Source organism: Lepisma saccharinum, chromosome 13 (assembly GCF_977018435.1).
Source record: "Lepisma saccharinum chromosome 13, izLepSacc3.1, whole genome shotgun sequence".
Lineage (NCBI taxonomy): Eukaryota > Metazoa > Arthropoda > Insecta > Zygentoma > Lepismatidae > Lepisma > Lepisma saccharinum.
In genome coordinates this window covers 511,744-524,511 of record NC_139241.1, presented here as the reverse complement: position 1 = coordinate 524,511, position 12,768 = coordinate 511,744, and the positions used below count along the sequence as shown (strand labels likewise).

Below are 12,768 nucleotides of genomic sequence, written 5' to 3'. Positions count from 1 at the left end.
CCGAGCTACATACAAGGTGAAACAATGAACACCATTCATCAGTTTTTCTGACATGCCTGTATCTGATAATGTATTTGTATACTGACAGTTCATTTCCAATAAAAGTACAAAATCTGAACACTTTTCAGTTCAGGGTAGTGTTTTCTTACAACTTTGAGTGAATAATACAACGGACCGTAAAATTCTCAAAACGTTAAGATCAAAGATTTTGTGAGAAATCAACACATGGTTGTTTTCCCCTTTCTTAAAAGTGTGGACCTCGTACATAATGCCACATTTCACAATTGTGATTTTCCATACCTTCAGTTTTCTGATTAACAAGGATGACGTATGAAAAAATAGATGTGCTCAACATTTCTACACATATCAAAGAAAGAGACTGAAAAAAATATCAACACTAAATTCCTAATCTTCTGCATATCAATGAGCACATGTAGAATAAATAATAAAAAAAAAAAAACACATGAAGTTCCTTTTATAGTGGATGATAAGTTATTTCTTGCAATGATACGATTCCTTTTCAAAACTTGCAGAAAAATAAATTATTAGTCACAATAGGCAAATTATCAATTTCCTGTAAGCGTATGTTTTTTCTAAGGAACTGTGAAGGTGTGATGTGCATAGTGTTACACCAAGGGGTGTGGGATGAGATAATTCACAAGACTGCCCTGAAGCAGACGATCATTTCAGGTCATTTCACGCAAGCTTAAAAAAAACAGGACATTACTTGAAGATTTGTGTTCAAATAATCACCGGAAGCAACACAATAGAGAAAAATTCAAATTTGCGGAACATTTTACATAATAAATATACAAAACCAAATGGCAGATAAAAAATGAAGATGGAATGGCTAATTTAACTTTTCTTGCCCCTATGTACAGTTACGGACACTTCTGGGTTGTATTGATTCCTTTGAAAGTCCACGGTATTGCTACAATCCAGAAGCGTCCATGACCGAACAACACAATGATGCAATTATGCATGACCTTGTTCTGTACACCTTACAGTGATTCTGAAAAATAGAACTGCACTGTTCAATAATCTCGCTAGTATTCACATTATTAGCTACATGTAAAAATCTATCTACATCTCCACGCTTGCAATCAAATAAAAATATACAAAATTCTGTACAGCAAGATAATTAAGGTATTTAATCCCAAATATATATTTATATTGCACGTTCAATACATTGGTATGTGCAAGGCTGAAATATGTACGTTAACTGAAAAAAAATAACCTTGCAAGCTCTGCATTCACTCTGCAACAACTTTCACTCGGAACTCTGAACTACAACAACACTCGATCCAAGGCTTATACACTGTGGAAAATACACATAAAAATACTGTTTTAAAAGCAAGCATTCGGAGACATTACTTGCATGCTTGTTGACAGTCCTTGACGCAGACTTAATATCACTGGAAGAAGCCCTGACCATCCGGGTGCTCTCCTACTTTCCAACGCAGCCACTCCAGTCCAGCCCGCAAGCCATTGACACAATAAAGTAAATTATCACCTGCAACAAGAAACAAGGAACTACTCTTACTGCAAGCAATGTGTTGCCTTGTTGCAATTACCACATGAGGATGGCCACTCAAAAACAAAGCTAAACTTCAAGTAAAATTTCAAGTAGGGTCTTGTTAAGTGTGTATAATATCAGAGTCAACATTCAATTGTTTGTAAAATTGTGCATTACAAAATTGTAAGCCCAGATATCTTAGAAATAGTTTTATAAGTTTAGAAATACATTTTTGTTTTTTATAAATCCTTGTGATAATCATTGTATTATGTAGTACCTACGTGTGTGTGTGTGGATAAATTAACCTCTGTGTACATACACGACAGGTCTCCACCATTTTCGCAAAACAAATTGCCCGTCCATTCTGTGGTGTTTAATAATGCTAATGACCTGAGTTTTCAGTGTCATTCTGCATTTACTGTTCATGAGAATAGTGTTAATTGAAATTTGTACAAACATATGAACAAAAATTAACTAGAGAAACATGTTTACATCATACAATCAACAGGATGGTTAAAAAAAAAAAAATTGAATTTATTTGCATTCCTAAATCCTGGCCTTCGTATATACTTTCAAGATTTGACTAATTTCCTTTAGTTTCCATGTTTTTAAAGTGGCCACGGTGGCTCAGTCGGTAACGTGTCTGACTACCATGCTCAAGGTCCCGGGTTCGATCCCCGGCCGGTTCAAATCCGGGAACTTTCTTTTCTAACGATGGAAGCAGCCCCGGCATCCACCCAGTGTCGAATGACATGGGTACCTGGTGGAAACCCTGGGGGGTAAAGGCAGTCAGGGGCGTGATGCTGATCACATCACCCCCACTCATGACCGGATCAAGAAAGTGTGGGGCATTACCCCCACACCCCCTATACACCTTCATGGCGTGGTGTTAAGCACAGGGGAGCACTTTACATTTTTTTTATCCATGTTTTTAATGCCAGTTGGTTTCTGTAGGGAGATTTCCAAAAATTCAAGGCTCTACAACAGAATCACATGGCATTTGTATTTTACACGGAAAATTTAACAATAGTTGTCTGTAAATCTTTATACAGGCAGAAAGTCATGAAAACTACATGAATTTCACAGGAGCCTTAAAAAATTATCTCTATTAATTTGTTTACAATAAGGTGTCAGAGGCTGGGGAACACTAATATTACTGATACAAAATAATACTTAATTAAAATGCCTTCAATAATTATGCAATAATCGGCCCAGGATAGGGTCAGATGGAGGGCTTGAGCTACTGCAGCCATAAACCTTCGGGTTTAAGAATGCTAGAGAGTTAGCTACTTAATTACGCAGAAATTGATAAGAAAAATGCATGCTCGATCAGGACTTGAACCTGGGTCTCCACCATATTTATTTCAATATCATCCGAATGGGCTCTGCTACTGAAAAAAAGCAAACATACGACAAGAGAGAATGAATTCCTCTCCATGTTGCAAGTGGAGCTAGATACGATCTGTAAAAATATGATGAATAATTATTTATAGACTCCCATGTATTTCTTATGGACAGACAATTTCAACTTCAAGTTACGGCTAATCAAGTTTTGACTTTTCCTAACACAAGCATAATCTTCAACCTGGCCTGTTCCCACTGATGTATTTTTTCTACACTATCGGAAGCTTGACATTCCCAAGAGAACAAGTAAAACAATACTCCCATAAGAGTAATGCTAAGTCCCCCCCTCCTATGACCATCCAGTGCACAGACTTCTCTTTCCCTAGCTTGCAGTGGGGAAAAGTCTATGGGGTTTCGGGTTCTCATGACTGGCTGGATGTGGAAACTGACCCTCGTGCCATAACCTTTAAATGCTAGGACATGACATGCACAGGTCACATATTTTGAGTGCTACATGAGCCTTGACGCTTACTATTAGTAATTAGTAAAATTTGTTTTGGGCATGCAAAAAAATTACAGCTTACACATTAGAATTTTCTTTCTCCGAAAGTATCAGCAGCAACTGCGCAATTCTTGCGATGAAACAAATATCAGGCAACATGAAGATAATGTTTTGAACCCTGTAGTCCTGGCATTGCCTACATGAAGCGTAACAAGGTTGAAAATGCATTAAAATACTTTATCTTCTAGATAAATGAAAATTAGGTTTCTTCGACCATAGGCTTATAGCCTAGTTTGTACTGAAGAAAACTAGATGTAATTTTCAATTTTCTGCCAAAGAAAAAAGGCACAGCTTTTACAATAGAATATTTTTTTTTATTCCGATGTATCAGCAGGAATTGTGCAATTCTTGCCATAAGTACTGAACATACATCAGGCAACATGCAGATAATCCTTTGCACCCTCACTTCTCAGCGTTACCTAAGTGGGGGCCCAACGAGTTCAAATTTCATAAAAAAAATTACTTTCTTCAAACCTTCATCATCATTTTTTCCTTTGTTAAATGAATTTTTTTTAGACTGAACAAAATGAGCTGAACTTTGTAACTCTCGCATTCGTAGTTACCAAGATATAAATTTTCATTTAAAACCTTGTGCAATTTTAAACCTTCGTTACGAAAATATTTGGACCTAAAAGGGATGAGTGGAGAAGGTTACATAATTTGGAACTGCATAAATTGTATTCCTGTCGAACTATTATTAGAATAATTTAACACTTGAACCAAGGAAGCGGTCATTTTGACTGCTGTTGAATTTCAAATTGCTGTTACATAAGACATTAATATCTCTTCGAATCATCTGAAATTCCTTGACTTTTGTTCTTTTTACGTTTAGAATATAGTTTTGATTTAAAAATTTTAAAAAATAAATTTATTATGTAGTTATTCATCGAAATACCTCCAACCCTCCATTTTTTATGCAAAGGTAAACAGAAAAATGCAAACCTCCTTTCAGGAGATGTATTACAAAATTCGCTTTCTAGCTACTGCCACCTGGTGTGTCATTTATTAGATTTATCACTAGGTGGCAGCAGCTTACAGGTGAATGAATGTTCAATCTCTTTGTCGTCTGTTCTTGATATTTGTTTCTCGCACACGTGAGTGATTATTGTGCTCTAAAAATGGTTGAACGTGGACTATCAGCTGAAGATATATCAAAGTATTTAGACTCAATTCAGGACATAGATGCTGACAATTCCGATGGAGGTGAATGTGAAGAGGATTCCAATTATATTCCACTAGAACAAGACATTGAATCGAACCATTCGTCAGAAGATGAAGAAAACGAAGCAGCACCTGTTTCTACAGTTCAACGGGGAGCAAAAAGAAAAGCCACAGTGTCTCCAGGTGAGTCTCCTTTTCTATCTGGAATGAAATACAGTGCTAAGCCTGGCCGTCAGGCTTTCCTTGAAGGAAAGGTTTCAAGTGCATGGCGTCATTTTGTGAACGAGAGGATGCTTCCTCACATATAATCCTGCACTGAAGAAGCTCATTGTCAAACTGGAGGAAATGACTGGTCTGTTACATTACAGGAACTTCATTTATCGCAATTTTGTATGCTTCCGGAACACATTGTGTGAAAAGTCTTAAATTAGACAGTTTGTGGGACAGCACCTGGGCACATTTAAGGGGGGGGGGGGGTTAAATGGGTCCAACACCCCCCCCTTTAGGTTCTGTAAATTTACCAGATTCCTGTTCTTCAGACTTATTTTGTTCTCATTAATTACAAGCGTATAGAACGGGATACGGATGGGAAAGAAATTGATTCCACACACCAGATGGGACTGCAAAGCAAATATCTGCAATTTCATGATAGATTCGGAATTTCTCTGGAAATTACTCAGAAAACTCCTGACATTTCACGAATTCTATAATGCCACATGTAATTTCTGCCCGAAGCAGCTGTTTGTGATCTTATAGTATAAATATTATAATTTCATTAGAAGTTCCCATTCAAGATTTAAGTATTCCTCAGGTTCTAATTTTTTGATAATTTGAAATTTCCCAACTGTTTGATAATCCCAAAAGTTGATATACCATTTTCCAAACTCTAGATCGGAATGGAAAACTTGTACCTATTGGAGATTATAACTGCATCTGGGTTAGCTTCAGCTATTAGTATTTCTACTTTCTCTGGGTTGAGTGGGTGTGGATTTAGAAAAGAAAATAGTTGGTGAAGAATATGATGGTGCTGATGTAATGGGTGGTAGATTAAGGGGGTGAGAGAGAGAGATAATTTCAGAGAAGTGTCCAAAAGCAATTTTTGTACATTTTAACCCTGCCTATTGCCCATTTCTGTGCAATTTCTGCGATATTGAGACTGTCAAATCAGTTACAATTTTTTCCCCTCGGGTCTTTTCAAAGGAGCTGCCCCCCGTGGTTAGCACACGGTGGGTCCCGGGTTCGAAAACAGACATGGGCGTTTGTGGGTGTCCATTCATAAATTTCATCGTCATAATTCACCTCGATCTTTGGAAATTAGCCAAAAGTGGCACAAAAGGCGAAGTAAAATACTGCAAATAAATCAATCAATCTTCTCGAAGTAATATGGTTGTAAAAAATGAAGTGCAAGATAGCTAGGGAAGTACTGTAATGTTCACAAGTTGTTTGACGCAAGATGGGCAGAAAAGTATCAATACTCAGTAGGGTGACTTGTGAAATCGTATACACTAATAGTAGAAATTTTACTGTTGTCCATTCTTGGAACATTTTGTAGTAGAAATGAACCCAAGTTTCTCTGAACACAGTCAACACATTGAAAAATTGCAAATACTTATTCCAATATGAAATGCCTATTCCTCATTCATTGGAACAGTGTGTCAACATGTTGGATGGCCTGGTTGATATTTTTTACATTTTCAAATCTGAATGAAAAATGTGGCAAGCAGTAATTGAAAAGACATGTCCAGGGTCTGCATTGTAGGCAGTAGAAAATTGTGACAAGCTCTTGTACTCAAATATGCACAAATTATTGGTGATCTTGGCTACACTGCCAGTTTCATTTTCAACACCCGACAGGATGTGTTTAACATTAAGGAGGTAGAAATAATGTCCTCGCGATTCAACGGGAGATCCTAGACTAATGGACCTTGCACTGTTAAGTGTACATACGTACGAATATTAAAATAACGCCGATGATGTTATTTACAATTTTGTAGCAAGGAGGAAAAGATTAATTCTAACATTGTAATTCTTCTTTAAAGAGAAGCTGGGATTAGCTTTTCAAATGCATTTTCTCCTTTATGTAGAAAAGTTAGAAGTTCGTAGATAAGACTTAATTTAATAAATGTGTGACCTTCATGTGGTGGCAGAGTGGATTTTGATAGCCAGATCATACCTAGGGATGCTATACGTCCCGAATTTTCAGGGACAATCCAGGATTGGTATAATTTGTCCCGGTGTTCTGAAGTTTCTTCAGGATGCACAAATGTCCTGGAATCGGGTGGGAAAGAAGAAATGATTAAGACTATACTATCCTGAACTTTTTTGTATTTAAATGCATGGACGAAATTTTAAGATGCTAATTTTACAAAACAATCTAACTGTACATTGTACCACTCCATCTCCATAATACAAGAGTTAACGAGACACAGACAGTACTGCAAACATCTTTGACTTCACAATGGCGCTGCCTTCTGCTAGCAGTGCTGAATTTCAGTTATGATTCTCTTTCATTGTATAGTAATCTGCTTACTATAAAGAGGGCTTGGGTGCCTATCTGTTCAGTCCGCAGTTTTCAAATAAAGTTCCCACACGGTGTGGGATGTAAATGACAATTACGTTATACATACATACATACAACTTTATCGGGTACTGAGTAGTGCTGACAGCACACTCACTGTGTACCAAGGAAAAAGAAACAAAACGTTCTAATTCTCAGTTCCATGCATTCAAACATGTGTATTGGTGGTGGTGTAAAGAAACTGTAAAACTGTCAGCTTTTAGAACAGCACAGTTTGGTGTAGATGTAGTTGATCAGATGGCTTGTAAATGTTCCATAAAAGCAGCATCACGAAGATGGCCAGTTCATGTATTCTACATTTTGGACCTAGCCGCTCTCAATGCATATATTTTGTACAAGAGTACAACTGGCGAAAATTCTGGTCATCACTTGTTCCTGATGAAACTTTCTGAAGAACTCCGAGAAGGAAGCAACAGAATCCCACAGTATAATCTACAGAGTGTCTCCTATGAGCCTCCAGGAAAACGACAGCGTCGACAGTGAAGAAACAAGACAGGAGACTTATGTGAGCAGTGTGGAAAAGCAGTATGTGGAAAATGTGTAAAAATTGTTAAAAAATAGTGTACCAATTGCATTGCAGATGATGCCAAAAAAGTAAATTTATTGTTATTTGTATTCATGTTTGTGAAAACAACAATGGGGTCATGTATTCATTTCTGTGAAATTAAAGATGTGTACTGAAACAATTAAAAAAATATTAAACAAACAAAACTATAAATATAATCCACTTTTTTCGTGGTGGTCAATTTGACTGCTGTCGCGGTTCTAGTTATAAGTCCGCGATTCTAGTGTTAATCAAGATGACTTAGGTGGGCAGACCATGTGGCACGAATGGGAGAGGAAAGGAGAGTTTACAGGATTCTTGTTGGGAAACTGGATGGTAAGTGATCTGTACGAAGGCCAAGACGAAGATGGAGGGATAACGTTGAGATGGACCTAAAGGAAATCGGTAAGGATGGAAAAGATTAATCTTGCTCAGGATAGGGACATATGGAAGGCTTGTGTTGCTGTAGCCATAAACCTTCGGGTTTAAGAATGCTAGAGAGTTAGTTAGTTAGCAATTTTAAACTTAATCACTCACAATTTTCAACAGGGCTGGCAACTTTGCATGTACAAAATTAGGTAACTGATAAGCCAGTTTCTGCCAAATGCCACACACATAAATATACAGGGTGGCCACTCTAGAACCATGATAAAATTCAAGTATAATTCCCAGTTTTCAAGGCAAATTTTCAAGGCGACACATGTTTTCTCTATTTCAACCTTGCGTATTACTGTCTTTCAACACCCAGACACAGTTACAAGAGGTGCAACCACAAACGTTTGTCTGGGAAAGGGGGGGGGGGGGGGAAAGTACCAGGATAAAGGTACCAATAATAATAATGACATTATTATGACGTATTATTATTAGTAGTGGTTGTATTGTCAAAGACGTTATCATCCTCACAAATTACACAAAAAGGGGGTAGAAGTCCGTGTTAAAGCATTTGTGTTGGAACAAACGATTTTAAACATTTTTTTTTTTTAAAAAAACGTTGAATTTCACATTCATTAATAATGGAAATGAAGTACACAAACTGTATTTTTGAATGGTAGAAAATGCATGATAAATGCATTCCAAATATTATTATTTTTGTACATATAATATGTATAGCTTTCATGTACAACATATGTTTTACACATATTCAAAATGGAGTGATGTAAAATAAGAAAATACATGCCAACACTAAATTGTGTACGTATTCATAGTTTTTTTAATATTATATATATATATATATCAATATACACTTATACATACATACATACATACACACACACACACACACACACACACACACACACACACACACACACACACATAGGATACAGCATATACCAGGTGTGCCAGTTAATAATTCTTAATTTCGTTGCTGGATGGTGCTGGAAGCAAGGGTTGGTGCACAGCCTCAACTGTTACGTCAGTGTGTTGCCAGGACAGTATCTGTCAAAATGCCGAGGATGTGCAACAGAGTGCGAGTGATCGTGATATTGGATTTGTGTGGGAAACATGTTGACCTTCAAACCAAATAAGAAGCATGTGCGGCACGTCCTGCTTTTCTTGTTCAACCAAAAGAAAAACACGAGTAAAAGCCATCGTATCCTTGTGGAAACGTACGGTGACAATGTCCTAACGCAAGAAGTGTGCACGTTGGTTTCGACGAATCAAAAGTGGTGAAAGACAAAGATCACCCGGGCCAGCTGAAATTTTTTTTTAAGATGCAGAATTGCAAGCACTGTTGGATGGAAACTATACACAAACGCAACAACTCTCAGAGAAGTTAAATGTTGGTCACCAAACCATATCTGATCGTCTTCATGCCATGTGAAAGATCCAGAAGGCAGAAAAATGGATCCCACATCATCTGAACGACAGACAAATGGAAAAGCGAAAAACTGTGTGTGAAGTGTTGTTTTCTAGGCATGAAAGAAAGTCTTTCCTGCATCGGATAGTGACTGGGGACGAAAAATGGATCTACTTCGAGAACCCAAAATGTAAAGTCATGGGTTGACCCAGGACAACCTTCAACATCAACCGCAAAACAGAATCGCTTCGGAAGGAAGACAATGCTGTGCATTTGGTGGGATCAGAAGGGTGTGGTGTACCATGAGCTTCTGAAACCAGGTGAAACACTGAATGCCGTTCGCTACCGTCAACAACTCATCAATTTGAACCATGCATTGATCGAAAAGCACCCAGATTGGGCGACAAGACACGGAAAAGTGATTTTATAGCACGACAACGCCTCATCACACACAGCGAAAGGCGTCAGACACACCATTTCTGCACTTGGCTGGGAATTCTTGCCCCACCCACCATACTCACCAGACTTAGCCCCTTCGGACTACCACTTGTTTTCATCGATGTCTCACTAACTTTCCCAGCAACACTTCAACAATTACGAAGATGTCAAACAATGGCTGGCTGACTGGATCACTTCAAAATGTGAACGAATGAAGGGGATCCACAATTTGACGGACAGATGGGCACAATGTATAGCTAGCGTTGTCGCATACTTTCAATAAAGCATTTGTTACCTTTCTCCCCAGATACACTTGTTTTCTTTCGGATCAATTAAGAATTATTAACCGGCACACCTGGTACGTCTATTATTTATATTCATTACATAATCAATTCATCCACCTCATAGCAAACCAACAGCAAACATTATACAAATTGTCTCTCAAATGGGCACGCTCCTTTTCCTCCCAACATTTGTTCATGCATTTAAGACAAAATCCATTAAGAGAAGTCTTATTTCTCTCTCTGGTAATTTACAGTGCATTACAGAAAACAATCATATTGCGAGTGAAGCGGACAAGAAAAATTTTCATCCATTTTTTTGCAAACTGAAAACAATATTGATTTAATAGGGTGCAAATAATTTCATGAGGCGCCATGGCATTCTCTCTTTTACAACTTTTATTATTTAGATTGTTCGGCGGCCAGGGCTGACTCCTGCGGCTCCCTAGCTAAGGCTCTGAATTTGACGACCCTAAGACGACATTGCGAGCGAGAATATTTTATGAAATGTATTTTTATTTGCATAAAATTTGAAATCGATGGAGATAATTGCCCCTCTGTACCCTCTGCAGGTGCCCTTGCCCTCCTTAAAATTGATTTCCATTCAACGTTGGGGGACAATGCCCCCCTGTGGTTGCGCCACTGATATGCACACACAAATATAGTAACAATATGAAGTGTTTGTGTGATTCCAATGTATCCAAAAATTCTAATTTAATTTAATTAAACGATATATTTAAAACATTTAATTTGAGGTCCTTAGTTTACATTTGCCATTTCACATACTCACACTCGAAATACGTACATCTATAAATAACAGGTTACAAATGTTACGGTTTATATTCTAACCTGCGAAAAATTGTTAATTGTGTAAGAATTTCAAACTCAAATCTACCTAATCATCTTCAAGAAATCTTATCTTGAAATAATCTTCCGTCCGTCAGATAGATTGTCTTGCAAAGGACACTAACAAAGTAAACGGAACGAGAGAATTTGGTTTTATTTTCCACTCAGCTTTCTTATCCTTTCTCGACAAAAATAGAAACTCAACTGTGAAAATCTCGCCTTAGTGCATTTATCAATACGTATAAATTCAATAGGATTTGGATTAATAAAAGCTGCAATTTTTCACGTCTACGGAGAAAAATTCAAGCAGAATTCACACATAATTCCCGGAGCCAAAAATTCATGTAGAATTCACAGAATTCCCGGTGAGTAGCCACCCTGATATAGTAATAGTGGTTTGGTTGCCATGGAATACTAATAAATTAATTTAAAATATATAGGAAACTATTGTAAACAATTCTAAATTGTTATTGTCCAAGCATCAGTACCTCAGGAATATCTTAGTGTGTATGAAGATTGCTATTGGATAAAAAAAGAAAAACTGACCAAGGAGAAAGTGAAGGCAGAATAATACTTACAATTATCACAACAGCTAAAATAACATACAGCTTCACATTCTTCCAAAACAATGACCTGGCAAGGTTGCGGCTGGTTTTCCTGAATGAAACAGACTGAAAGAGAAAAGCATCTTTTTCAATATGGTGATGTCACGGGGAAATTACTCATACGAACAGAGGTTGAATTTTCAAATTCTGATCTAAAAAAAAATTCAATATTTTGAATTTGCTTATGGAAAATGGAATTACGTGACCTTTTTAAAAATAATGAGTACATGTATAACAACATACCATACAAATGTTGCTCTGTTGCTACCTGGATTTTAAAGCCTGCTGTTACATGGTAGAATCGGCTACATATTAGTTAGTTATTCATGCTGATACCAGTCGAGCCTTCTTTAGGAAGGTCACTCCAGTGGAAGAATTAGTAACTTTTAATACAATAGTGTATTCATTAATAAATTACAAATTTTGAGATCATATTTGAAAACATGTAGCTTAATGCCTTCTTAGACATTATTTGGTCCCTGAGAAAAAGGGGCTGGCAGCTGATTTATTTTAATATTTCTCAAGCCCTGGATATTGAAAAATCAGGATGTGGCTGAAGAACTTTGAAGCTACAGGAAGTGCACTGAAGCAGAAACAGACAGAAACATTCCTATTCAAATGTTGGAACGTGCCAAGGAAATGGTGGTTTTCAAAACATGAAGGTGTAAGGACATAGTTGATGTGTTTGTATTAATTTAAATAATAAAATGTAGTTGCATTTAAAAAAGTCAATTTTTATGCCACACCCTTCATATATTTTACCTGTAACGTAAGTTTGTAGGATGCAAAATAGTACCATGAACAGGAAACTTGCTTTCCCCACACCCTGATTCTTGCACACACACACACACTGACCCAAGGGTTACAATGGAAACCAAGGAAGATATTTGTCCCTTACTGTGAGACCACAGATTCAGAGTGCAGCAAGGGGGCTTGCTCGAGACCTGTCAGTGGTCACAAGAATGACCATTCCAGGAACACTGTGTACCACTGATAGAAAGAATATGGGATGTTTTGACATTCCTGACAACTATACTGATGCTTCCAGTAATTGATATTGTTCTAAATTATTATTTGGTTTTATATTCTACTTAT

The 12,768-nt window shown here is 37.2% G+C and overlaps 1 protein-coding gene across 2 annotated transcripts in view; it reads right to left on the bottom strand.

Moving 5' to 3' along the window:
- Positions 1-446: 446 nt before the first annotated feature.
- Positions 447-12,768, bottom strand: part of Vamp7 (Vesicle-associated membrane protein 7) — a 45,893-nt gene continuing 33,571 nt past the window's right edge. For both annotated transcript variants that reach the window (XM_083133760.1, XM_083133759.1), the window contains exons 6-7: positions 11,647-11,739; positions 447-1,513 (exon numbers count right to left, since the gene is read on the bottom strand). In XM_083133760.1, coding sequence (XP_082989886.1) covers positions 1,448-1,513; positions 11,647-11,739 — 159 coding nt within the window. In that variant the 3' untranslated portion in view covers positions 447-1,447. The remainder of the gene's footprint in view (positions 1,514-11,646; positions 11,740-12,768) is intronic.